The sequence below is a fragment of the Oncorhynchus masou genome, chromosome 19 (genome assembly GCF_036934945.1).
Source record: "Oncorhynchus masou masou isolate Uvic2021 chromosome 19, UVic_Omas_1.1, whole genome shotgun sequence".
NCBI classification, from domain to species: Eukaryota; Metazoa; Chordata; class Actinopteri; order Salmoniformes; family Salmonidae; genus Oncorhynchus; species Oncorhynchus masou.
In genome coordinates this window covers 3,914,495-3,939,064 of record NC_088230.1, presented here as the reverse complement: position 1 = coordinate 3,939,064, position 24,570 = coordinate 3,914,495, and the positions used below count along the sequence as shown (strand labels likewise).

General features: G+C 50.1%; 1 protein-coding gene across 1 annotated transcript in view; it reads right to left on the bottom strand.

Annotated features, from left to right (window-relative positions):
* The window catches only part of LOC135505724 (kelch-like protein 29), a 535,325-nt gene that overhangs the window by 144,982 nt on the left and 365,773 nt on the right, over positions 1-24,570 (bottom strand). Inside the window, exon 5 of the mRNA XM_064924798.1 lies at positions 22,268-22,831. Coding sequence (XP_064780870.1) covers positions 22,268-22,831 — 564 coding nt within the window. The remainder of the gene's footprint in view (positions 1-22,267; positions 22,832-24,570) is intronic.

Below are 24,570 nucleotides of genomic sequence, written 5' to 3'. Positions count from 1 at the left end.
AAACACCTTGAGGATTGATTCCAAACAACGTTTGCCATGTTTCGGTCGATATCATGTAGTTAATCCGGAAAAAGTTTCACGTTGTAGGTGACTGCATTTTCGGTTCGTTTCGGTAGCCAGGCGCAATGTAGAAAACGGAACGATTTCTCCTACACACAGACGCTTTCAGGAAACACTGCGCATTTGGTATGTGGCTGGGAGTCTCCTCATTGAAAACATCAGAAGCTCTTCAAAGGTAAATGATTTTATTTATTTGGTTATCTGGCTTTTGTGAAAATGTTGCGTGCTACATGCTACACAAAATGCTATGCTAGCTTTGCATACTCTTACACAAATTAGTCAATTTCTATGGTTCAAAAGCATATTTTGAAAATCTGAGATGACAGTGTTGTTAAGAAAAGGCTAAGCTTGAGAGTAGGCGCATTATTTTAATTTTATTTGCGATTTTCAGAAATCGTTAACGTTGCGTTATGCTAATGAGCCTGAGGCTTAGTCACAATCCCGGATCCGGGATGGGGAGTTTCAAGAGGTTAAATGTAATTGCAAAAACGTATGACGATGAACAAGCACAAGCTCTTCAACAAAATAGTCTTCTACAGGAACAAAATCATATGCTACAGGAACAACTCGATTTAGCCAAAATTAAATACGATGATGTCCACGCCAAACTAGATAAATCTGAAGAGTTATCTACAAACAGGAGCGCTCAACTTGATAACATGCATGCAGTTTTGTTGAACGTGACTCAAAGTAACACGATTCTACTCTGCAGACCAAAGACGATCAGTTAACCTGTTGAAACTCTAGGGGCGCAATTTCATTTTTGGATGAAAAACGTTCCCGTTTTAAACAAGATATTTTGTCACAAAAAGATGCTCGACTATGCATATAATTGATAGCTTCGAAAGAAAACACTCTGACGTGTCCAGAACTGCAAAGATATTTTCTGTGCGTGCCCTAGAACGTGAGCTTCAGGCAAAACCAAGATGAAACGGCATCCAGGAAATGAGCAGGATTTTTGAGGCTGTTTTCCATTGTCTCCTTATATGGCTGTGAATGCGAGACGAGTAAGTCTGCCCTTTCTGTCGTTTCCCCAAGGTGTCTGCAGCATTGTGACGTATTTGTAGGCATATCATTGGAAGATTGACCATAAGAGACCACATTTACCAGGTGTCCGCCCGGTGTCCTGCGCCGAAATTGGTGCGCAAACCTCAGCTGCAAGTATTTTTCCATGGAATTCAGAGAAGAAAGCAGGCTTCCACAAACGATATATCAATGAAGAGATATGTGAAAAAACACCTTGAGGATTGATTCCAAACAACGTTTGCCATGTTTCGGTCGATATTATGGAGTTAATTTGGAAAAAGTTTGACGTTGTTGGTGACTGAATTTTCGGTTCGTTTCGGTAGCCAAATGTGATGTACAAAATGGAGCGATTTCTCCTACACAAAGACTCTTTCAGGAAAAACTGAACATTTGCTATGTAACTGAGAGTCTCCTCATTGAAAACATCCGAAGCTCTTCAAAGGTAAATGATTTTATTTATTTGGTTATCTGGTTTTTTGTGAAAATGTTGCGTGCTAAATGCTACTCAAAATGCTAAGCTAGCTTTGCATACTCTTACACAAATTAGTCAATTGCTATGGTTCAAAAGCATATTTTGAAAATCTGAGATGACAGTGTTGTTAAGAAAAGGCTAAGCTTGAGAGCAGGCGCATTATTTTCATTTTATTTGCGATTTTCAGAAATCGTTAACGTTGCGTTATGCTAATGAGCCTGAGGCTTTATTCACGATCCCGGATCCGGGATGGGGAGTATCAAGAGGTTTTAAGACAAATACTTGGTTGTCTACTTCCTCCTCCATGCACAGCAACGCTGCACAGCATTCATTAATCACACACACACACATTTCAAGATAATGCTCAGCGGCAGCAGCATAGCCACATGGCCAGTCTTACGGAGTAGGATGAAGGGGGGGAGAGAGAGAGATGGACAGAGGGAGAGAGAAGGAGGCGGAGAGACAGAGAGGGAAAGTAGCACAGACAGCCACACGGCCAGCCTGACAGAGTGGGATGGAAGGGGAGAGAGAGAGAAATGGAGGGAGGGAGACATAGATGGGGGAGTGGGGCACAGTCACACGGCCAGTGTGACAAGGTGGGAGAGACAGAGACACCGCGAGAGAGAGAGAGAGACACAGCAAGAGAGAGAGAGAGAGAGAGAGAGAGAGAGAGAGAGGAGACAGAGGGAGAGACAGACAGGGGCCCTCCAGCTAGAGAAGCCACTAGACCTTGCTCTACTCCTCATTCTCCTCGCTTTCCTTTACCTCTCTCCCTTCCTCGTCCACTTCCTGCTATGCTAGAGGCCACTGTACTATACCTACTACTCACTCCTTAACATATTCGTCTCTTCCTTGCCCTCCTCTCTAGCCCACTGTGCTAGAGTCCTGCATGGGGTCGGATACCCACGGTTCAGCTGGTGGATGGAATTAAACAAATTATTTCAACCTGCGGGTTGGCTCGCGGTTCAAAACAATTATATTTCTGGTTGGAAACGTTTTATATCAAGGTACAATATTTGTTTTACAAACCCAGTGCCTTGTTGTGTTGTGAATTCCATTCTGTGAGAGGTCATCTAGACATAGAAGGCTACCAGCCACACATACAGCGAGAGGGTGTTGAGCAGGGAACTGTCCATTATTTGTGTGGAGAAATACAAAATAAAAAGGTTATGATGGGGGTATAACACCATCATGGAAACAGGTGCTGCTCGAGTGAAATCCCCGGTTTTGGAGTGGAGAAGGACAACAATCCGGTAGATGGATAGGCGACACAGTCTGCAAAAATTGCAAGCAGGTATTTGTTTACGACAGCAGGAAGACAGCCACGTCGCCCATGATTAAAGTAGGCTTTCGTTCAAGTGATGAATGGACTTTTTTTTGTATAATTACGTTGGTCTATGTCTTTATTGTTTAAGTAGGCCTATTTGTAGGTTAATTCAGGCTTTTGTTCATTTAGACCATACGCAGACCAAAAAAGTTTAAGTTTAAACCGATGCGTCTGTTAAAAGTTTAGGTTTAGCCTACTAAATAAATGTATTTTTGAAGCCTGTACTCGATTCTGGGAATTGTTTATTTAAATTTCCATTAAACTATTTGATTATCTAAACAATATTGAACGTAAAGGTCTTGTTTTGTTATGTCGGCTATAGGCTTTCATTACGTAACAAGGCAATTGTTTTTCCAAAGTAATTTGAGTTGTCAATGTGCCGCATCGCAGTGTGAAGATGAAACTAGACTGTTGTTAATTCATGGCATGGTTTCCTTTTATCCAAATGATGCATAGACATGCGGACAAATTAATTACTGCAAGGAAGGGGAATAATAGCCTACTACTCAAGTCATAAAAACAATTCAATCATTTGATCTACCTGTGGCTATGGAACTCTGTTCCAAGTCCATCCAGCCGTGCTGATCCAGTTTCCGCTGTTCTGCCTGCGGCCATGGAACCCTTACCTGTTCACTGGACGTGCTACCTTGTCCCGGATCTGCTGTTGTAACCGCTCTTTTTCTCTCTCTCTCCCACGCTACCCGACCTGCAGTCTCGACCTCTGAATGCCTCGGCGACCTCTGAATGCTCGGCTATTAAAAGCCAACTGACATTTACTCCCGAGGTGCTGAACTACTGCATCCTCCATAACCACTGTGATCATTATCTGACCCTGCAGGTCATCTAGAAACGTTTGAACGTCTTGATGAACGATCTGGCCTTAATGGCCATGTTCTTTCATAATCTCCACCCGGCACAGCCAGAAGAGGAATGGTTTTCCCTAGCCACTGTGCTTCTACATCTGCATGGCTTGCTCTTTGGGGTTTTAGACTGGGTATCTGTATAAGCACTCTGACAACTGATGATGTAAAAAAAAAAGCCTTTATAAAAGACATGATCGATTGACCTTATTTGGTCGGTAACGGATTGACTCTCAGAACAATTCTATGCGGGTGAGGTCGGGCTGCAGAGAGGAATCTATAATGATGTCGGTTATCGGGTGGGACCTGGAATTGATGTGGCCGGTGCTGGGCGGGTGTGGCTCCAAAAAACTGACCTATGCAGGAGTCCAATATCTGCTACATCCACTCTTCTCCTCCCTCCTCATTTCCTCTCCTACTCAACCTAGTACTATGCTTCTCTATCTGTCACCCACTCCCCAATGTCCTCCTCCTCTTTTTCCTCCCTCACTATACCTGTCACCAGCTCTCCTCCTCCATCCCTCCCTCCCTCCTCTCCTCTGCTGGGGCCAGCGGTGTAAGTCAGTCTTTTAATGGCCTGTTTTCAGCTGGGAACGCCACGATTAGGAGAGTGACAGGGGAAATCTGAAGTAAGAATGGATTAGTGCGAGAGAGAGAGAGCAAGAAAGAGCCAGAGAGAGTGAAAGAGGGGGACTTAAGTCCAGATTGCTTGTTTTCCTGAGACAGCTGAATATAAAATTGCACCTTCTCAGTCTATACCATCCAATCTGCTCAGCCTTATTATCTTATATATATATATATATAAATATAAAGCACAGTGTGTGTGTGTCTGTGCTACAGCGTTCTACAGCGTGTACTAGTGTGTGTGTGCGTAAGTATGTGTGTGTGTGAGTCCTTGCGCTAGCTACAGTATGTGCTCAGTGTTAGCCTCCTAAGTGCGTGTGCTTAGTTTTTAATCTGAAATCCATAGCTGTCTGTATAGCTGTGTCTGTGGGCGATCGGTGGAGGATCTCACCTCTATTTGCCATTCAGACCTGTCATGGTGGGGTTAATACATACACAGGAGGATGACAGCGAGATAACACCCCAGTCATCAGCTTCATTACCTTCAACAACCATCAGTCATCCTGGAGAAGCCAGACAGACCAGGAGGATTTGGTTAAAGATGTTACCGTCTCTCGTTCTGTTTCCCTCTCTGTTTCTGACTCTCTCTCTCTCCCTCCCTGTGTGTGTGTGTGTCTCTCTCTTTCTCTCCGTCTCTCTCTCTCCCTGTGTGTCTCTTTCTCTCCCTCTCTGCATGTGTCTCTCGTTTTTACTTTCTCCCCCCTCTCTCCACCAGACTGAAAAAGAATGAGTGAAACAAAGATGGACAATTAAGCCTCTGACGGTTGATGAGGTGGCCACTGAAAGGTCATGAAAGGTCACACACACACACACACACACGGCTCAACTCACTGGGATCCTAATCACACCAGCACTTAAAGTGTCTAGATCCTACTGAGAGCCATTCAAATCAGCTTACTCTTTTTACAGTGAATTTGAAGCACTCTGACATAATGTAAAAATCCTTCCTCTGAGCTGGTGGAATACTATCATAAAAGAGACCCGTAACAAAGACTGCCTCTCAATATCCAAGCCCTCGCTGAATATCCAAGCCCTCGCTGAATATCCAAGCCCTCGCTGAATATCCAAGCCCTCGCTGAATATCCAAGCCCTCGCTGAATATCCAAGCCCTCGCTGAATATCCAAGCCCTCGCTGAATATCCAAGCCCTCGCTGAATATCCAAGCCCTCGCTGAATATCCAAGCCCTCGCTGAATATCCAAGCCCTCGCTGAATATCCAAGCCCTCGCTGAATATCCAAGCCCTCGCTGAATATCCAAGCCCTCGCTGAATATCCAAGCCCTCGCTGAATATCCAAGCCCTCAATGAATATCCAAGCCCTCGCTGAATATCCAAGCCCTCGCTGAATATCCAAGCCCTCGCTGAATATCCAAGCCCTCGCTGAATATCCAAGCCCTCGCTGAATATCCAAGCCCTCGCTGAATATCCAAGCCCTCACTGAATATCCAAGCCCTCAATGAATATCCAAGCCCTCACTGAAAATCCAAGCCCTCACTGAATATCCAAGCCCTCGCTGAATATCCAAGCCCTCACTGAATATCCAAGCCCTCACTGAATATCCAAGCCCTCACTGAATATCCAAGCCCTCACTGAATATCCAAGCCCTCACTGAATATCCAAGCCCTCACTGAATATCCAAGCCCTCACTGAATATCCAAGCCCTCACTGAATATCCAAGCCCTCACTGAATATCCAAGCCCTCGCTGAATATCCAAGCCCTCGCTGAATATCCAAGCCCTCACTGAATATCCAAGCCCTCACTGAATATCCAAGCCCTCACTGCACACAGAAGAAGTGCACGCCGTAGGAGTGTTGTTGAAACCAAGAGGCCTGTGCCAAAGTGGGTGCTAAAATATGACTGATAACTGATTTAATAGTCACAGAAACAAGCAGATAATTCAGATTTTTCTTAAGGCAAGGACATTCATATCTGTCAGTCAAATGAAACAGCGTGTTTTTGTGCATGTTAGGAATGGTAAAAGTCCCCCCTAACCACAGATCTAAGACCAGATTACCTTCCCACAATCCTAACCTTAACTATCAGGGATGAAAAATAACCCTGGACCATTGCTTAGAGAATACTTCTACCATCTGACTTCTGAGCCCAGCCCAGCCTACTCCCCAATGTTGGAGGTGTAACCTTGCCTCAGCACTACAACAGCACTACGGTGGACTTCATGAGGAAACAGGCTGGGCACAGCCCCCATCCTCATCAACGGGGCCGCGGAGATGGTCGAAAACATCAAGTACCTCGTCGTACACATCTGAGGAGCTGAAACGGTCAAACCACACAGACACCGCGGTGAAAAAGGCACGAGGCTGTAGAAATTCGACCAGCCACAGTGTTCTACAGGAGCACCATCGAGAGCATACTGTCGGGCTGCATCGCTACCTATATGTACATACCTACCTCAATTACCTCGTACCTCAAAACTTTGACTAAGTACTGATGCCCTGTGTATATAGCCAAGTTACCGTTACTTATTCCTCATGCTATTATTTTTCAATTGTTTTTCTTTTTTTTCTCTCTGCATTGTTGGGAAAGCCCCGTAAGCAAGCATTCCACTGTTAGTCTACACATGTTGTTTACCAAGCATGTGACGTAACATTTGATTGATTTGAGCAAGGCACGGCAACACCACCGCCGCTGACCGCAAGGCGCTACAGAGAGTAGTACGCTCTGCAGAACGCACCACTGGGTGCACACCGCCTTCCCTTCAGGACACCTACAGCACCAGATGTCGCAGAAAGGCCCAGAAGATCATCAGGGAACTCAGCCACCCGAGCCATGGCCTGTTCTCCATGCTTCTATCACTCAGACGTGGGCAGTACAGTAGCATCATGGCAAAGACTAACAGACTTGCCAATAGCTTCTACCCTCAGACCATCAAGCTGCTGAATAGCCACCACGAGTCAGCTACATGCTCCCCCTGTACCCCTCCTGTCCCCTCCCATCACTTCCTGATGGCCACTGATGTTTAGTGACCTGAGGGGATATCTGTTCCCTGAGCGCAAGAGAGAGGAAGAGAAAGAGATGGAGCACAGCAGGAGACCAAGAGAAAGAGGGGGGATAGAGAGAGGGTGGAGAACACAATACGAATGAGCAAGAGATGGAGCACAGCAGGAGACCAAGAGAAAGAGGGGGGGATAGAGAGAGGGTGGAGAACACAATACGAATGAGCAAGAGATAGGGGGAGTACAGCAGGAGACCAAGAGAAAGGGGGGGTAGAGAGAGGGTGGAGAACACAATACGAATGAGCAAGAGATAGGGGGAGCACAGCAGGAGACCAAGAGAAAGAGGGGGGGGGTAGAGAGAGGGTGGAGAACACAATACGAATGAGCAAGAGATAGGGGGAGCACAGCAGGAGACCAAGAGAAAGAGGGGGGTAGAGAGAGGGTGGAGAACACAATACGAATGAGCAAGAGAAAGGGGGAGTACAGCAGGAGACCAAGAGAAAGAGGGGGGTAGAGAGAGGGTGGAGAACACAATACGAATGAGCAAGCGATAGGGGGAGTACAGCAGGAGACCAAGAGAAAGAGGGGGGTAGAGAGAGGGTGGAGAACACAATACGAATGAGCAAGAGATAGGGGAGTACAGCAGGAGACCAAGAGAAAGAGGGGGGGTAGAGAGAGGGTGGAGAACACAATACGAATGAGCAAGAGATAGGGGAGCACAGCAGGAGACCAAGAGAAAGAGGGGGGTAGAGAGAGGGTGGAGAACACAATACGAATGAGCAAGAGATAGGGGGAGTACAGCAGGAGACCAAGAGAAAGAGGGGGGGTAGAGAGAGGGTGGAGAACACAATACGAATGAGCAAGCGATAGGGGAGTACAGCAGGAGACCAAGAGAAAGAGGGGGGTAGAGAGAGGGTGGAGAACACAATACGAATGAGCAAGAGATAGGGGGAGTACAGCAGGAGACCAAGAGAAAGAGGGGGGGGGTAGAGAGAGGGTGGAGAACACAATACAAATGAGCAAGAGATAGGGGGAGTACAGCAGGAGACCAAGAGAAAGAGGAGGGGGTAGAGAGAGGGTGGAGAACACAATACGAATGAGCAAGAGATAGGGGAGTACAGCAGGAGACCAAGAGAAAGAAAGGGGTGGAGAACACAATACGAATGAGCAAGAGATAGTGGGAGTACAGCAGGAGACCAAGAGAAAGAGGGGGGGGGTGGAGAACACAATACGAATGAGCAAGAGATAGGGGGAGCACAGCAGGAGACCAAGAGAAAGAGGGGGGTAGAGAGAGGGTGGAGAACACAATACGAATGAGCAAGAGATAGGGGGAGTACAGCAGGAGACCAAGAGAAAGAGGGGGGGTGGAGAACACAATACGAATAAGCAAGAGATAGGGGGAGTACAGCAGGAGACCAAGAGAAAGAGGGGGGGGTGGAGAACACAATACGAATGAGCAAGAGATAGGGGGAGTACAGCAGGAGACCAAGAGAAAGAGGGGGGTAGAGAGAGGGTGGAGAACACAATACGAATGAGCAAGAGATAGGGGGAGTACAGCAGGAGACCAAGAGAAAGAGGGGGGGGGGTAGAGAGAGGGTGGAGAACACAATACGAATGAGCAAGAGATAGGGGGAGTACAGCAGGAGACCAAGAGAAAGAGGGGGGTAGAGAGAGGGTGGAGAACACAATACGAATGAGCAAGAGATAGGGGGAGTATAGCAGGAGACCAAGAGAAAGGGGGGGGGGTGGAGAACACAATACGAATGAGCAAGAGATAGGGGGAGTACAGCAGGAGACCCAGAGAAAGAGGGGGGTAGAGAGAGGGTGGAGAACACAATACGAATGAGCAAGAGATAGGGGGAGTACAGCAGGAGACCAAGAGAAAGAGGGGGTAGAGAGAGGGTGGAGAACACAATACGAATGAGCAAGAGATAGGGGGAGCACAGCAGGAGACCAAGAGAAAGAGGGGGGGTGGGGTGGAGAACACAATACGAATGAGCAAGAGATAGGGGGAGTACAGCAGGAGACCCAGAGAAAGAGGGGGGTAGAGAGAGGGTGGAGAACACAATACGAATGAGCAAGAGATAGGGGGAGTACAGCAGGAGACCAAGAGAAAGAGGGGGTGTAGAGAGAGGGTGGAGAACACAATACGAATGAGCAAGAGATAGGGGGAGTACAGCAGGAGACCAAGAGAAAGAGGGGGAGGGTATAGAGAGGGTGGAGAACACAATACGAATGAGCAAGAGATAGGGGGAGTACAGCAGGAGACCAAGAGAAAGGGGGGGTAGAGAGAGGGTGGAGAACACAATACGAATGAGCAAGAGATAGGGGAGTACAGCAGGAGACCAAGAGAAAGAGGGGGGTAGAGAGAGGGTGGAGAACACAATACGAATGAGCAAGAGATAGGGGGAGTACAGCAGGAGACCAAGAGAAAGGGGGGGGGGTAGAGAGAGGGTGGAGAACACAATACGAATGAGCAAGAGATAGGGGGAGTACAGCAGGAGACCCAGAGAAAGAGGGGGGTAGAGAGAGGGTGGAGAACACAATACGAATGAGCAAGAGATAGGGGGAGTACAGCAGGAGACCCAGAGAAAGAGGGGGGTGGAGAACACAATACGAATGAGCAAGAGATAGGGGGAGTACAGCAGGAGACCAAGAGAAAGAGGGGGGTAGAGAGAGGGTGGAGAACACAATACGAATGAGCAAGAGATAGGGGGAGTACAGCAGGAGACCAAGAGAAAGAGGGGTGGGGGTGGAGAACACAATACGAATGAGCAAGACATAGGGGGAGTACAGCAGGAGACCAAGAGAAAGGGGGGGTAGAGAGAGGGTGGTGAACACAATACGAATGAGCAAGAGATAGGGGGAGTACAGCAGGAGACCCAGAGAAAGGGGGGGGTGGAGAACACAATACGAATGAGCAAGAGATAGGGGGAGTACAGCAGGAGACCAAGAGAAAGGGGGGGTGGAGAACACAATACGAATGAGCAAGAGATAGGGGGAGTACAGCAGGAGACCCAGAGAAAGATGGGGGTGGTAGAGAGAGGGTGGAGAACACAATACGAATGAGCAAGAGATAGGGGGAGTACAGCAGGAGACCAAGAGAAAGAGGGGGTAGAGAGAGGGTGGAGAACACAATACGAATGAGCAAGAGATAGGGGGAGCACAGCAGGAGACCAAGAGAAAGAGGGGGGGGTGGAGAACACAATACGAATGAGCAAGAGATAGGGGAGTACAGCAGGAGACCCAGAGAAAGAGGGGGGTAGAGAGAGGGTGGAGAACACAATACGAATGAGCAAGAGATAGGGGGAGTACAGCAGGAGACCAAGAGAAAGAGGGGGTGTAGAGAGAGGGTGGAGAACACAATACGAATGAGCAAGAGATAGGGGGAGTACAGCAGGAGACCAAGAGAAAGAGGGGGGGTAGAGAGAGGGTGGAGAACACAATACGAATGAGCAAGAGATAGGGGGAGTACAGCAGGAGACCAAGAGAAAGAGGGGGGTAGAGAGAGGGTGGAGAACACAATACGAATGAGCAAGAGATAGGGGAGTACAGCAGGAGACCAAGAGAAAGGGGGGGTAGAGAGAGGGTGGAGAACACAATACGAATGAGCAAGAGATAGGGGAGTACAGCAGGAGACCCAGAGAAAGAGGGGGTAGAGAGAGGGTGGAGAACACAATACAAATGAGCAAGAGATAGGGGGAGTACAGCAGGAGACCCAGAGAAAGAGGGGGGGTAGAGAGAGGGTGGAGAACACAATACGAATGAGCAAGAGATAGGGGGAGTACAGCAGGAGACCCAGAGAAAGAGGGGGGGGGGTGGAGAACACAATACGAATGAGCAAGAGATAGGGGGAGTACAGCAGGAGACCAAGAGAAAGAGGGGGTAGAGAGAGGGTGGAGAACACAATACGAATGAGCAAGAGATAGGGGGAGTACAGCAGGAGACCCAGAGAAAGAGGGGGGGTAGAGAAAGGGTGGAGAACACAATACGAATGAGCAAGAGATAGGGGAGAGTACAGCAGGAGACCAAGAGAAAGAGGGGGTGTAGAGAGAGGGTGGAGAACACAATACGAATGAGCAAGAGATAGGGGGAGTACAGCAGGAGACCAAGAGAAAGAGGGGGGTAGAGAGGGGTGGAGAACACAATACGAATGAGCAAGAGATAGGGGGAGTACAGCAGGAGACCAAGAGAAAGAGAGGGGGGGTGGAGAACACAATACGAATGAGCAAGAGATAGGGGGAGTACAGCAGGAGACCAAGAGAAAGAGGGGGGTAGAGAGAGGGTGGAGAACACAATACGAATGAGCAAGAGATAGGGGGAGTACAGCAGGAGACCAAGAGAAAGGGGGGGGTAGAGAGAGGTGGTGAACACAATACGAATGAGCAAGAGATAGGGGGAGTACAGCAGGAGACCCAGAGAAAGGGGGGTGGAGAACACAATACGAATGAGCAAGAGATAGGGGGAGTACAGCAGGAGACCAAGAGAAAGGGGGGGTGGAGAACACAATACGAATGAGCAAGAGATAGGGGAGTACAGCAGGAGACCAAGAGAAAGAGGGGGGGTAGAGAGAGGGTGGAGAACACAATACGAATGAGCAAGAGATAGGGGGAGTACAGCAGGAGACCCAGAGAAAGAGGGGGGGGGTGGAGAACACAATACGAATGAGCAAGAGAAAGGGGGAGTACAGCAGGAGACCAAGAGAAAGAGGGGGGTAGAGAGAGGGTGGAGAACACAATACGAATGAGCAAGAGATAGGGGGAGTACAGCAGGAGACCCAGAGAAAGAGGGGGGGGGGGTAGAGAACACAATACAAATGAGCAAGAGATAGGGGGAGTACAGCAGGAGACCCAGAGAAAGAGGGGGGTAGGGAGAGGGTGGAGAACACAATACGAATGAGCAAGAGATAGGGGGAGTACAGCAGGAGACCAAGAGAAAGAGGGGGGGTAGAGAGAGGGTGGAGAACACAATACGAATGAGCAAGAGATAGGGGGAGTACAGCAGGAGACCAAGAGAAAGAGGGGGGTAGAGAGAGGGTGGAGAACACAATACGAATGAGCAAGAGATAGGGGGAGTACAGCAGGAGACCAAGAGAAAGAGGGGGTGGGGGGGGTGGAGAACACAATACAAATGAGCAAGAGATAGGGGGAGTACAGCAGGAGACCCAGAGAAAGAGGGGGTGGGTAGAGAGAGGGTGGAGAACACAATACGAATGAGCAAGAGATAGGGGGAGTACAGCAGGAGACCAAGAGAAAGAGGGGGGTAGAGAGAGGGTGGAGAACACAATACGAATGAGCAAGAGATAGGGGGAGTACAGCAGGAGACCCAGAGAAAGAGGGGGGGAGAGAGGGTGGAGAACACAATACGAATGAGCAAGAGATAGGGGGAGTACAGCAGGAGACCAAGAGAAAGAGGGGGGTAGAGAGAGGGTGGAGAACACAATACGAATGAGCAAGAGATAGGGGGAGTACAGCAGGAGACCCAGAGAAAGAGGGGGGGTGGAGAACACAATACAAATGAGCAAGAGATAGGGGGAGTACAGCAGGAGACCCAGAGAAAGAGGGGGTAGGGAGAGGGTGGAGAACACAATACGAATGAGCAAGAGATAGGGGGAGTACAGCAGGAGACCAAGAGAAAGAGGGGGGGTAGAGAGAGGGTGGAGAACACAATACGAATGAGCAAGAGATAGGGGGAGTACAGCAGGAGACCAAGAGAAAGAGGGGGGGTAGAGAGAGGGTGGAGAACACAATACGAATGAGCAAGAGATAGGGGGAGTACAGCAGGAGACCAAGAGAAAGAGGGGGGGTGGAGAACACAATACAAATGAGCAAGAGATAGGGGGAGTACAGCAGGAGACCCAGAGAAAGAGGGGGGGGTAGAGAGAGGGTGGAGAACACAATACGAATGAGCAAGAGATAGGGGGAGTACAGCAGGAGACCCAGAGAAAGAGGGGGGTAGAGAGAGGGTGGAGAACACAATACGAATGAGCAAGAGATAGGGGGAGTACAGCAGGAGACCCAGAGAAAGACACAATACGAATGAGCAAGAGATAGGGGGAGTACAGCAGGAGACCAAGAGAAAGAGGGGGGTAGAGAGAGGGTGGAGAACACAATACGAATGAGCAAGAGATAGGGGGAGTACAGCAGGAGACCAAGAGAAAGAGGGGGGGTGGAGAACACAATACAAATGAGCAAGAGATAGGGGGAGTACAGCAGGAGACCAAGAGAAAGAGGGGGGTAGAGAGAGGGTGGAGAACACAATACGAATGAGCAAGAGATAGGGGGAGTACAGCAGGAGACCAAGAGAAAGGGGGGGTAGAGAGAGGGTGGAGAACACAATACAAATGAGCAAGAGATAGGGGGAGTACAGCAGGAGACCCAGAGAAAGGGGGGGTAGAGAGGGTGGAGAACACAATACGAATGAGCAAGAGATAGGGGGAGTACAGCAGGAGACCCAGAGAAAGAGGGGGGTAGAGAGAGGGTGGAGAACACAATACGAATGAGCAAGAGATAGGGGGAGTACAGCAGGAGACCAAGAGAAAGAGGGGGGGGTAGAGAGAGGGTGGAGAACACAATACGAATGAGCAAGAGATAGGGGGAGTACAGCAGGAGACCCAGAGAAAGAGGGGGGTAGAGAGAGGGTGGAGAACACAATACGAATGAGCAAGAGATAGGGGGAGTACAGCAGGAGACCAAGAGAAAGAGGGGGGTGTAGAGAGAGGGTGGAGAACACAATACGAATGAGCAAGAGATAGGGGGAGTACAGCAGGAGACCAAGAGAAAGAGGGGGGGTAGAGAGAGGGTGGAGAACACAATACGAATGAGCAAGAGATAGGGGGAGTACAGCAGGAGACCAGGAGAAAGAGGGGGGGGTGGAGAACACAATACGAATGAGCAAGAGATAGGGGGAGTACAGCAGGAGACCAAGAGAAAGAGGGGGGTAGAGAGAGGGTGGAGAACACAATACGAATGAGCAAGAGATAGGGGGAGTACAGCAGGAGACCAAGAGAAAGGGGGGGTAGAGAGAGGGTGGAGAACACAATACGAATGAGCAAGAGATAGGGGGAGTACAGCAGGAGACCCAGAGAAAGGGGGGGAGAACACAATACGAATGAGCAAGAGATAGGGGGAGTACAGCAGGAGACCAAGAGAAAGAGGGGGGGGGGAGAGAGGGTGGAGAACACAATACGAATGAGCAAGAGATAGGGGGAGTACAGCAGGAGACCAAGAGAAAGAGGGGGGGGTAGAGAACACAATACAAATGAGCAAGAGATAGGGGGAGTACAGCAGGAGACCCAGAGAAAGAGGGGGGTAGGGAGAGGGTGGAGAACACAATACGAATGAGCAAGAGATAGGGGGAGTACAGCAGGAGACCAAGAGAAAAGGGGGGGTAGAGAGGGGTGGAGAACACAATACGAATGAGCAAGAGATAGGGGGAGTACAGCAGGAGACCAAGAGAAAGAGGGGGGGTAGAGAGAGGGTGGAGAACACAATACGAATGAGCAAGAGATAGGGGGAGTACAGCAGGAGACCAAGAGAAAGAGGGGGGGTGGAGAACACAATACAAATGAGCAAGAGATAGGGGGAGTACAGCAGGAGACCCAGAGAAAGAGGGGGGGGTAGAGAGAGGGTGGAGAACACAATACGAATGAGCAAGAGATAGGGGGAGTACAGCAGGAGACCAAGAGAAAGAGGGGGGGCAGAGAGAGGGTGGAGAACACAATACGAATGAGCAAGAGATAGGGGGAGTACAGCAGGAGACCAAGAGAAAGGGGGGGGGGGTTGAGAGAGGGTGGTGAACACAATACGAATGAGCAAGAGATAGGGGGAGTACAGCAGGAGACCCAGAGAAAGGGGGTGGAGAACACAATACGAATGAGCAAGAGATAGGGGGAGTACAGCAGGAGACCAAGAGAAAGGGGGGGAGAGAGGGTGGAGAACACAATACGAATGAGCAAGAGATAGAGGGAGTATAGCAGGAGACCAAGAGAAAGAGGGGGGTAGAGAGAGGGTGGAGAACACAATACGAATGAGCAAGAGATAGGGGGAGTACAGCAGGAGACCCAGAGAAAGAGGGGGTGGAGAACACAATACGAATGAGCAAGAGAAAGGGGGAGTACAGCAGGAGACCAAGAGAAAGAGGGGGGGGTAGAGAGAGGGTGGAGAACACAATACGAATGAGCAAGAGATAGGGGAGTACAGCAGGAGACCCAGAGAAAGAGGGGGGGGTAGAGAACACAATACAAATGAGCAAGAGATAGGGGGAGTACAGCAGGAGACCCAGAGAAAGAGGGGGGTAGGGAGAGGGTGGAGAACACAATACGAATGAGCAAGAGATAGGGGAGTACAGCAGGAGACCAAGAGAAAGAAAGAGGGGTGGAGAACACAATACGAATGAGCAAGAGATAGGTACAGCAGGAGACCAAGAGAAAGAGGAGGGGGTAGAGAGAGGGTGGAGAACACAATACGAATGAGCAAGAGATAGGGGGAGTACAGCAGGAGACCAAGAGAAAGAGGGGGGTAGAGAGAGGGTGGAGAACACAATACGAATGAGCAAGAGATAGGGGGAGTACAGCAGGAGACCAAGAGAAAGAGGGGGGGGAGAACACAATACAAATGAGCAAGAGATAGGGGGAGTACAGCAGGAGACCCAGAGAAAGAGGGGGTGGGTAGAGAGAGGGTGGAGAACACAATACGAATGAGCAAGAGATAGGGGGAGTACAGCAGGAGACCAGAGAAAGAGGGGGGTAGAGAGAGGGTGGAGAACACAATACGAATGAGCAAGAGATAGGGGGAGTACAGCAGGAGACCAAGAGAAAGAGGGGGGTGGAGAACACAATACGAATGAGCAAGAGATAGGGGGAGTACAGCAGGAGACCAAGAGAAAGAGGGGGGTAGAGAGAGGGTGGAGAACACAATACGAATGAGCAAGAGATAGGGGGAGTACAGCAGGAGACCAAGAGAAAGAGGGGGGGAGAGGGTGGAGAACACAATACGAATGAGCAAGAGATAGGGGAGTACAGCAGGAGACCAAGAGAAAGAGGGGGGGAGCAGAGAGAGGGGTGGAGAACAAGAATGAGCAAGAGATAGGGGGAGTACAGCAGGAGACCAAGAGAAAGAGGGGGGGTGGAGAACACAATACGAATGAGCAAGAGATAGGGGGAGTACAGCAGGAGACCAAGAGAAAGAGGGGGGTAGAGAGAGGGTGGAGAACACAATACGAATGAGCAAGAGATAGGGGGAGTACAGCAGGAGACCCAGAGAAAGAGGGGGGAGAGAGGGTGGAGAACACAATACGAATGAGCAAGAGATAGGGGGAGTACAGCAGGAGACCAAGAGAAAGAGGGGGGGTAGAGAGGGTGGAGAACACAATACGAATGAGCAAGAGATAGGGGGAGTACAGCAGGAGACCAAGAGAAAGAGGGGGGTAGAGAGAGGGTGGAGAACACAATACGAATGAGCAAGAGATAGGGGGAGTACAGCAGGAGACCAAGAGAAAGAGGGGGTAGAGAGGGTGGAGAACACAATACGAATGAGCAAGAGATAGGGGGGTACAGCAGGAGACCCAGAGAAAGATAGGGGGAGTACAGCAGGGAGACCCAGAGAAAGAGGGGGTGGAGAACACAATACGAATGAGCAAGAGATAGGGGGAGTACAGCAGGAGACCCAGAGAAAGAGGGGGGGGGTAGAGAGAGGGTGGAGAACACAATACGAATGAGCAAGAGATAGGGGGAGTACAGCAGGAGACCAAGAGAAAGAGGGGAGGGGGGTGGAGAACATAATACAAATGAGCAAGAGTTAGGGGGAGTACAGCAGGAGACCAAGAGAAAGAGGGGGGGGTAGAGAGAGGGTTGAGAACACAATACGAATGAGCAAGAGATAGGGGGAGTACAGCAGGAGACCAAGAGAAAGAGGGGGGGGGAGAGAGAGGGTGGAGAACACAATACGAATGAGCAAGAGATAGGGGGAGTACAGCAGGAGACCAAGAGAAAGAGGGGGGGTAGAGAGAGGGTGGAGAACACAATACGAATGAGCAAGAGATAGGGAGTACAGCAGGAGACCCAGAGAAAGAGGGGGGGGAGAACACATTACGAATGAGCAAGAGATAGGGGGAGTACAGCAGGAGACCAAGAGAAAGAGGGGGTAGAGAGAGGGTGGAGAACACAATACAAATGAGCAAGAGATAGGGGGAGTACAGCAGGAGACCAAGAGAAAGAAGGGGGGGTGGAGAACACAATACGAATGAGCAAGAGATAGGGGGAGTACAGCAGGAGACCAAGAGAAAGAGGGGGGGTAGAGAGAGGGTGGAGAACACAATACGAATGAGCAAGAGATAGGGGGAGTACAGCAGGAGACCAAGAGAAAGAGGGGGGTGGAGAACACAATACAAATGAGCAAGAGATAGGGGAGTACAGCAGGAGACCAAGAGAAAGAGGGGGGTAGAGAGAGGGTGGAGAACACAATACGAATGAGCAAGAGATAAGTACAGCAGGAGACCCAGAGAAAGAGGGGGGGTAGAACACAATACGAATGAGCAAGAGATAGGGGGAGTACAGCAGGAGACCAAGAGAAAGGGGGGTAGAGAGAGGGTGGAGAACACAATACGAATGAGCAAGAGATAGGGGGAGTACAGCAGGAGACCCAGAGAAAGAGGGGGGGGTAGAGAGAGGGTGGAGAACACAATACGAATGAGCAAGAGATAGGGGGAGTACAGCAGGAGACCAAGAGAAAGAGAGGGGGGTAGAGAGAGGGTGGAGAACACAATACGAATGAGCAAGAGATAGGGGGAGTACAGCAGGAGACCCAGAGAAAGAGGGGGGGGGTAGAGAGAGGGTGGAGAACACAATACGAATGAGCAAGAGATAGGGGGAGTACAGCAGGAGACCCAGAGAAAGAGGGGGGTGGGGGTAGAGAGAGGGTGGAGAACACAATACGAATGAGCAAGAGATAGGGGGAGTACAGCATGAGACCAAGAGAAAGAGGGGGGGTAGAGAGAGGGTGGAGAACACAATACGAATGAGCAAGAGATAGGGGAGTACAGCAGGAGACCAAGAGAAAGAGGGGGGGTGGAGAACACAATACGAATGAGCAAGAGATAGGGGGAGTACAGCAGGAGACCAAGAGAAAGAGGGGGTGTAGAGAGAGGGTGGAGAACACAATACGAATGAGCAAGAGATAGGGGGAGTACAGCAGGAGACCAAGAGAAAGAGGGGGGTAGAGAGAGGGTGGAGAACACTATACGAATGAGCAAGAGATAGGGGGAGTACAGCAGGAGACCAAGAGAAAGAGGGGGGTGGAGAACACAATACGAATGAGCAAGAGATAGGGGGAGTACAGCAGGAGACCAAGAGAAAGAGGGGGGTGTAGAGAGAGGGTGGAGAACACAATACGAATGAGCAAGAGATAGGGGAGTACAGCAGGAGACCAAGAGAAAGAGGGGGGGGGAGAGAGGGTGGAGAACACTATACGAATGAGCAAGAGATAGGGGGAGTACAGCAGGAGACCAAGAGAAAGAGGGGGGTGGAGAACACAATACGAATGAGCAAGAGATAGGGGGAGTACAGCAGGAGACCAAGAGAAAGAGGGGGTAGAGAGAGGGTGGAGAACACAATACGAATGAGCAAGAGATAGGGGGAGTACAGCAGGAGAGCAAGAGAAAGAGGGGGGGGGGTGGAGAACACAATACGAATGAGCAAGAGATAGGGGGAGTACAGCAGGAGACCAAGAGAAAGAGGGGGTGTAGAGAGAGGGTGGAGAACACAATACGAATGAGCAAGAGATAGGGGGAGTACAGCAGGAGACCAAGAGAAAGAGGGGGGGGTAGAGAGAGGGTGGAGAACACTATACGAATGAGCAAGAGATAGGGGGAGTACAGCAGGAGACCAAGAGAAAGAGGGGGGGGGTAGAGAACACAATACGAATGAGCAAGAGATAGGGGGAGTACAGCAGGAGACCAAGAGAAAGAGGGGGGGGTGGAGAACACAATACGAATGAGCAAGAGATAGGGGGAGTACAGCAGGAGACCAAGAGAAAGAGGGGGGTAGAGAGAGGGTGGAGAACACAATACGAATGAGCAAGAGATAGGGGGAGTACAGCAGGAGACCAAGAGAAAGAGGGGGTGGAGAACACAATACGAATGAGCAAGAGATAGGGGGAGTACAGCAGGAGACCAAGAGAAAGAGGGGGTAGAGAGAGGGTGGAGAACACAATACGAATGAGCAAGAGATAGGGGAGTACAGCAGGAGACCAAGAGAAAGAGGGGGGGGGTAGAGAGAGGGTGGAGAACACAATACGAATGAGCAAGAGATAGGGGGAGTACAGCAGGAGACCAGAGAAAGAGGGGGGGGGTGGAGAACACAATACAAATGAGCAAGAGATAGGGGGAGTACAGCAGGAGACCCAGAGAAAGAGGGGGGGTGGAGAACACAATACGAATGAGCAAGAGATAGGGGGAGTACAGCAGGAGACCAAGAGAAAGAGGGGGAGGTAGAGAGAGGGTGGAGAACACAATACGAATGAGCAAGAGATAGGGGGAGTACAGCAGGAGACCCAGAGAAAGGGGGGGGGTGGAGAACACAATACAAATGAGCAAGAGATAGGGGGAGTACAGCAGGAGACCAAGAGAAAGAGGGATGGGGGTGGAGAACACAATACGAATGAGCAAGAGATAGGGGGAGTACAGCAGGAGACCAAGAGAAAGAGGGGTGGGGGTGGAGAACACAATACGAATGAGCAAGAGATAGTGGGAGTACAGCAGGAGGTGGCGTCAAAATGTTATGAAGACAGGCACTGCACGACAGGCTGGTTTGTGGTGGTTGACTGGTTGATTATCACGGCATCCAGGTTAAGGGTTCTTATAGTCTGGAAGGTGTCTCTCTCCGCTCCGCGAGGACAAAAGCAAGTTGCCGAGACGCCTGGCTAATTCTCGGCTAAGCCCTCTCAGGGTCATACAGCAGTCTATTATCCAGACTATGACCTTACTGGCAGCTCAAACATCTCAAAACACTAATCTATGAAAATAGTCAGGGGTAAGAGTGAAGGGAATCTAGACAATGCAGTCATATTAGTATCAAAAGTGCACTCGACCCTGTGCGCAAATCGAGGTTTTCAAGAACCCTCTGCTCCGATTTGACACCTGCTACTGTGCTGCTGCTCTGAATGGAACTCTGCTATTCCTGTGCCTTCCTAGCACAGTGACATCTGTATGCTCATTTCTACCGCTGAATATTTCATAAAGTGGTACTCCATCTCGTCACGTCTCATGGTTCTAAGCAGAGCTCCCTGCATGCGTTTATGAAATAGAATTTTACTGGTACTAGTACTTTTGGTAGGAAAGCTCTGGTTTAGTGTAGTTGCAAACAATTCGGATTAGCTTTGGCTATTGGAATAAATACCACAGTATATAGATTGTGAAACACACAACGTATGAATTCAAAAACACAACATTTTGGCTATTCGACGAAATATAATAAATGACAGCATAGCAACAATGTACCCATTACAAAACCCGGCAAGCCTCTAAGCGAACAGGAGACGCAACAGAAATGAGCTGCCGGACTGCAGTTCAATACGTCCGCACTCTAATTGTCTGTGTTTCCATTCCACCTGCTGTCTCATTTAAATGTGTCTCAGGTAGCCTCCGTTCCGACTGCCACAACTGCTTTCTACATCAATCTGGAAACTCATTTGCACACGTTCTATTGATCTACTCCCAAAATAAATAAAAATTAAATGAGTTGGGGGAAAAAAGGCCAATCTAAACTCTAGATTAAAAGCTTCATTAAATGTGAAAATTGGTCAGGGAATATAGAACATCTGTCTCTGGCCCTGCATCACAAACTCCAAGGTTAACAAACAACAATTTACGGCTTTGAGATGCAGCCAAACCAGAGACGGCTCGCCATACTGAGATCGCAGTCTTCACAAAGACAACAAGAGTTTGCCAGGCTTAAAAGAAACTTAAAAAGTGACTGCAGGCGTGTCTGGATAATTTAAAACAATGGAATAAGGTGTGTGGGTGTGTGCACGTGCGTGTGTAAGCTGTGACCTTGGTGCAGCTTTGTGAATATTTGGCACCAGTACCCGGTATTGTTTTAACTGTCTCCTGGTTAGATGTGTTTGTAGTGTTGTTTATGGAGTGCTGTCAACACAAACTACCCAGAGAAGCTGTTCCCTGTACAAACCACACTCTACCCAGAGAACCTGCTCCCTGTACAAACCACACTCTACCCAGAGAACCTGCTCCCTGTACAAACCACACTCTACCCAGATAACCTGCTCCCTGTACAAACCACACTCTACCCAGAGAAGCTGTTCCCTGTACAAACCACACTCTACCCAGAGAACCTGCTCCCTGTACAACCCACACTCTACCCAGAGAACCTGCTCCCTGTACAACCCACACTCTACCCAGAGAACCTGCTCCCTGTACAAACCACACTCTACCCAGAGAACCTGCTCCCTGTACAACCCACACTCTACCCAGAGAACCTGCTCCCTGTACAAACCACACTCTACCCAGAGAACCTGCTCCCTGTACAAACCACACTCTACCCAGAGAACCTGCTCCCTGTACAACCCACACTCTACCCAGAGAACCTGCTCCCTGTACAAACCACACTCTACCCAGAGAACCTGCTCCCTGTACAAACCACACTCTACCCAGAGAACCTGCTCCCTGTACAAACCACACTCTACCCAGAGAACCTGCTCCCTGTACAAACCACACTCTACCCAGAGAACCTGCTCCCTGTACAAACCACACTCTACCCAGAGAACCTGCTCCCTGTACAAACCACACTCTACCCAGAGAAAAGCTGAGTCCTACACTGAGAAAACCTACTCAGTAAAAAACTAAATAATTAAAGAATGAAGTTGTATTGGGCCTTTGTTACATTTGGTGTGTGTGACTGCAGACTTGCCCAGTCAGAGTGGGTCTGTCTTACCTTTAGGATGTCCTGGGTCTGTGAACTCGTACTTTCCCATCCCCACCGTCCTCAGCATCTGCAGCCCATTGGGCCCTCTAGGACCATCCTGATTGGCTACTGGAGTAGGAGGAACTAGCCGCGCCAACTGCCCATTGGTCAGAGGCAGGGCATGGGGTTGTATGAGAGGGTGAGAGTGGTGAGGAGGGGGGTGAGGCGTCAGATGACCGTTCCCCATCATTCTGTGGTTTTGTTGGTTGGGGTGCACTCCCCTGGGACCACCTGAGGGGGTAGAGAGGGGCGAGGAGAAGACAGGGGGCTGTGCCAAGGGATAGGGTGGCTGGTAGGGCATTTTGAGCACCATGGCGGGGGGTTGGTGGGCAGTGGAGTGCGGGGGTAGCTGGAAGTGGGCTGTCATGAGCGGGTGGGGGTGGAGGGGCATGGGAGAATGGATGGAGGGAGTCAGACCTATAATAGGGCACTGGACAGTGACACTGTGGCTGAAGGAGGGGGGCTGGAGGGGGTAGGAGTGGGGCAGGAGACTGGACTTGGTCACTGCTGCTACAGAAGGTACCCATGGAGGACCTGGAGAGAGAGAGACAGGGGGAGAGAGAGAGGAGGGGAGAGAGAGAGAGACAGGGGGAGAGAGAGAGGAAGAGAGCATGAAGGGAGCGTGAAGGGAGCGTGAAGGGAGAGAGAGGGGGAAGGTAGGGGAGAGAGAGAGGACGGAGAGAGAGAGAACATGAGGGTGAGATAGGGAGGAGGGAGAGAGAGAGAGAGAGAGAGAGGGACGGAGAGAGAGAACACGAGGGTGAAATAGGGAGGAGGGAGAGAGAGAGAACACGAGGGTGAAATAGGGAGGAGGGAGAGAGAGAGAACACGAGGGTGAGATAGGGAGGAGGGAGAGAGAGAGAGAACACGAGGGTGAGATAGGGAGGAAGGAGAGAGAGAAAGAACACGAGGGTGAGATAGGGAGGAGGGAGAGAGAGAGAGAACACGAGGGTGAGATAGGGAGGAGGGAGAGAGAGAGAACACGAGGGTGAGATAGGGAGGAGGGAGAGAGAGAGAGAACACGAGGGTGAGATAGGGAGGAGGGAGAGAGAGAGAACACGAGGGTGAAATAGGGAGGAGGGAGAGAGAGAGAGAACACGAGGGTGAGATAGGGAGGAGGGAGAGAGAGAGAGAACACGAGGGTGAGATAGGGAGGATGGAGAGAGAGAGAACACGAGGGTGAGATAGGGAGGAGGGAGAGAGAGAGAGAACACGAGGGTGAGATAGGGAGGAGGGAGAGAGAGAGAACACGAGGGTGAAATAGGGAGGAGGGAGAGAGAGAGAACACGAGGGTGAGATAGGGAGGAGGGAGAGAGAGAGAACACGAGGGTGAGATAGGGAGGAGGGAGAGAGAGAGAGAACACGAGGGTGAGATAGGGAGGGTGAGAAAGAGAGAACACGAGGGTGAGATAGGGAGGGTGAGAGAGAGAGAACACGAGGGTGAGATAGGGAGGAGGGAGAGAGAGGGGAAGGTAGGGGAGAGAGAGAGAGAGGAAGAGAGAGAGAGAGAACACGAGGGTGAGATAGGGAGGAGGGAGAGAGAGAGAGAACACAAGGGTGAGATAGGGAGGAGGGAGAGAGAGAGAGAACACAAGGGTGAGATAGGGAGAAGGGAGAGAGAGAGAGAACACAAGGGTGAGATAGGGAGGAGGGAGAGAGAGAGAGAACATGAGGGTGAGATAGGGAGGAGGGAGAGAGAGAGAGAACACGAGGGTGAGATAGGGAGGAGGGAGAGAGAGAGAGAACACGAGGGAGAGATAGGGAGGAGGGAGAGAGAAAGAGAACACGAGGGTGAGATAGGGAGGAGGGAGAGAGAGAGAGAACACGAGGGAGAGATAGGGAGGAGGGAGAGAGAGAACATGAGGGTGAGATAGGGAGCAGGGAGAGAGAGAGAGAACACGAGGGTGAGATAGGAAGCAGGGAGAGATAGGGAGGAGGGAGAGAGAGAGAGAGAACACAAGGGTGAGATAGGGAGGAGGGAGAGAGAGAGAGAACATGAGGGTGAGATAGGGAGGATGGAGAGAGAGAGAGAACACGAGGGTGAGATAGGGAGGAGGGAGAGAGAGAGAGAGAACACGAGGGTGAGATAGGGAGGAGGGAGAGATAGGGAGGAGGGAGAGAGAGGGGGAAGGTAGGGGAGAGAGAGAGAGAGGAAGAGAGAGAGAACACAAGGGTGAGATAGGGAGGAGGGAGAGAACAAGGGTGAGATAGGGAGGAGGGAGAGAGAGAGAACACGAGGGTGAGATAGGGAGGAGGGAGAGAGAGAGAACACG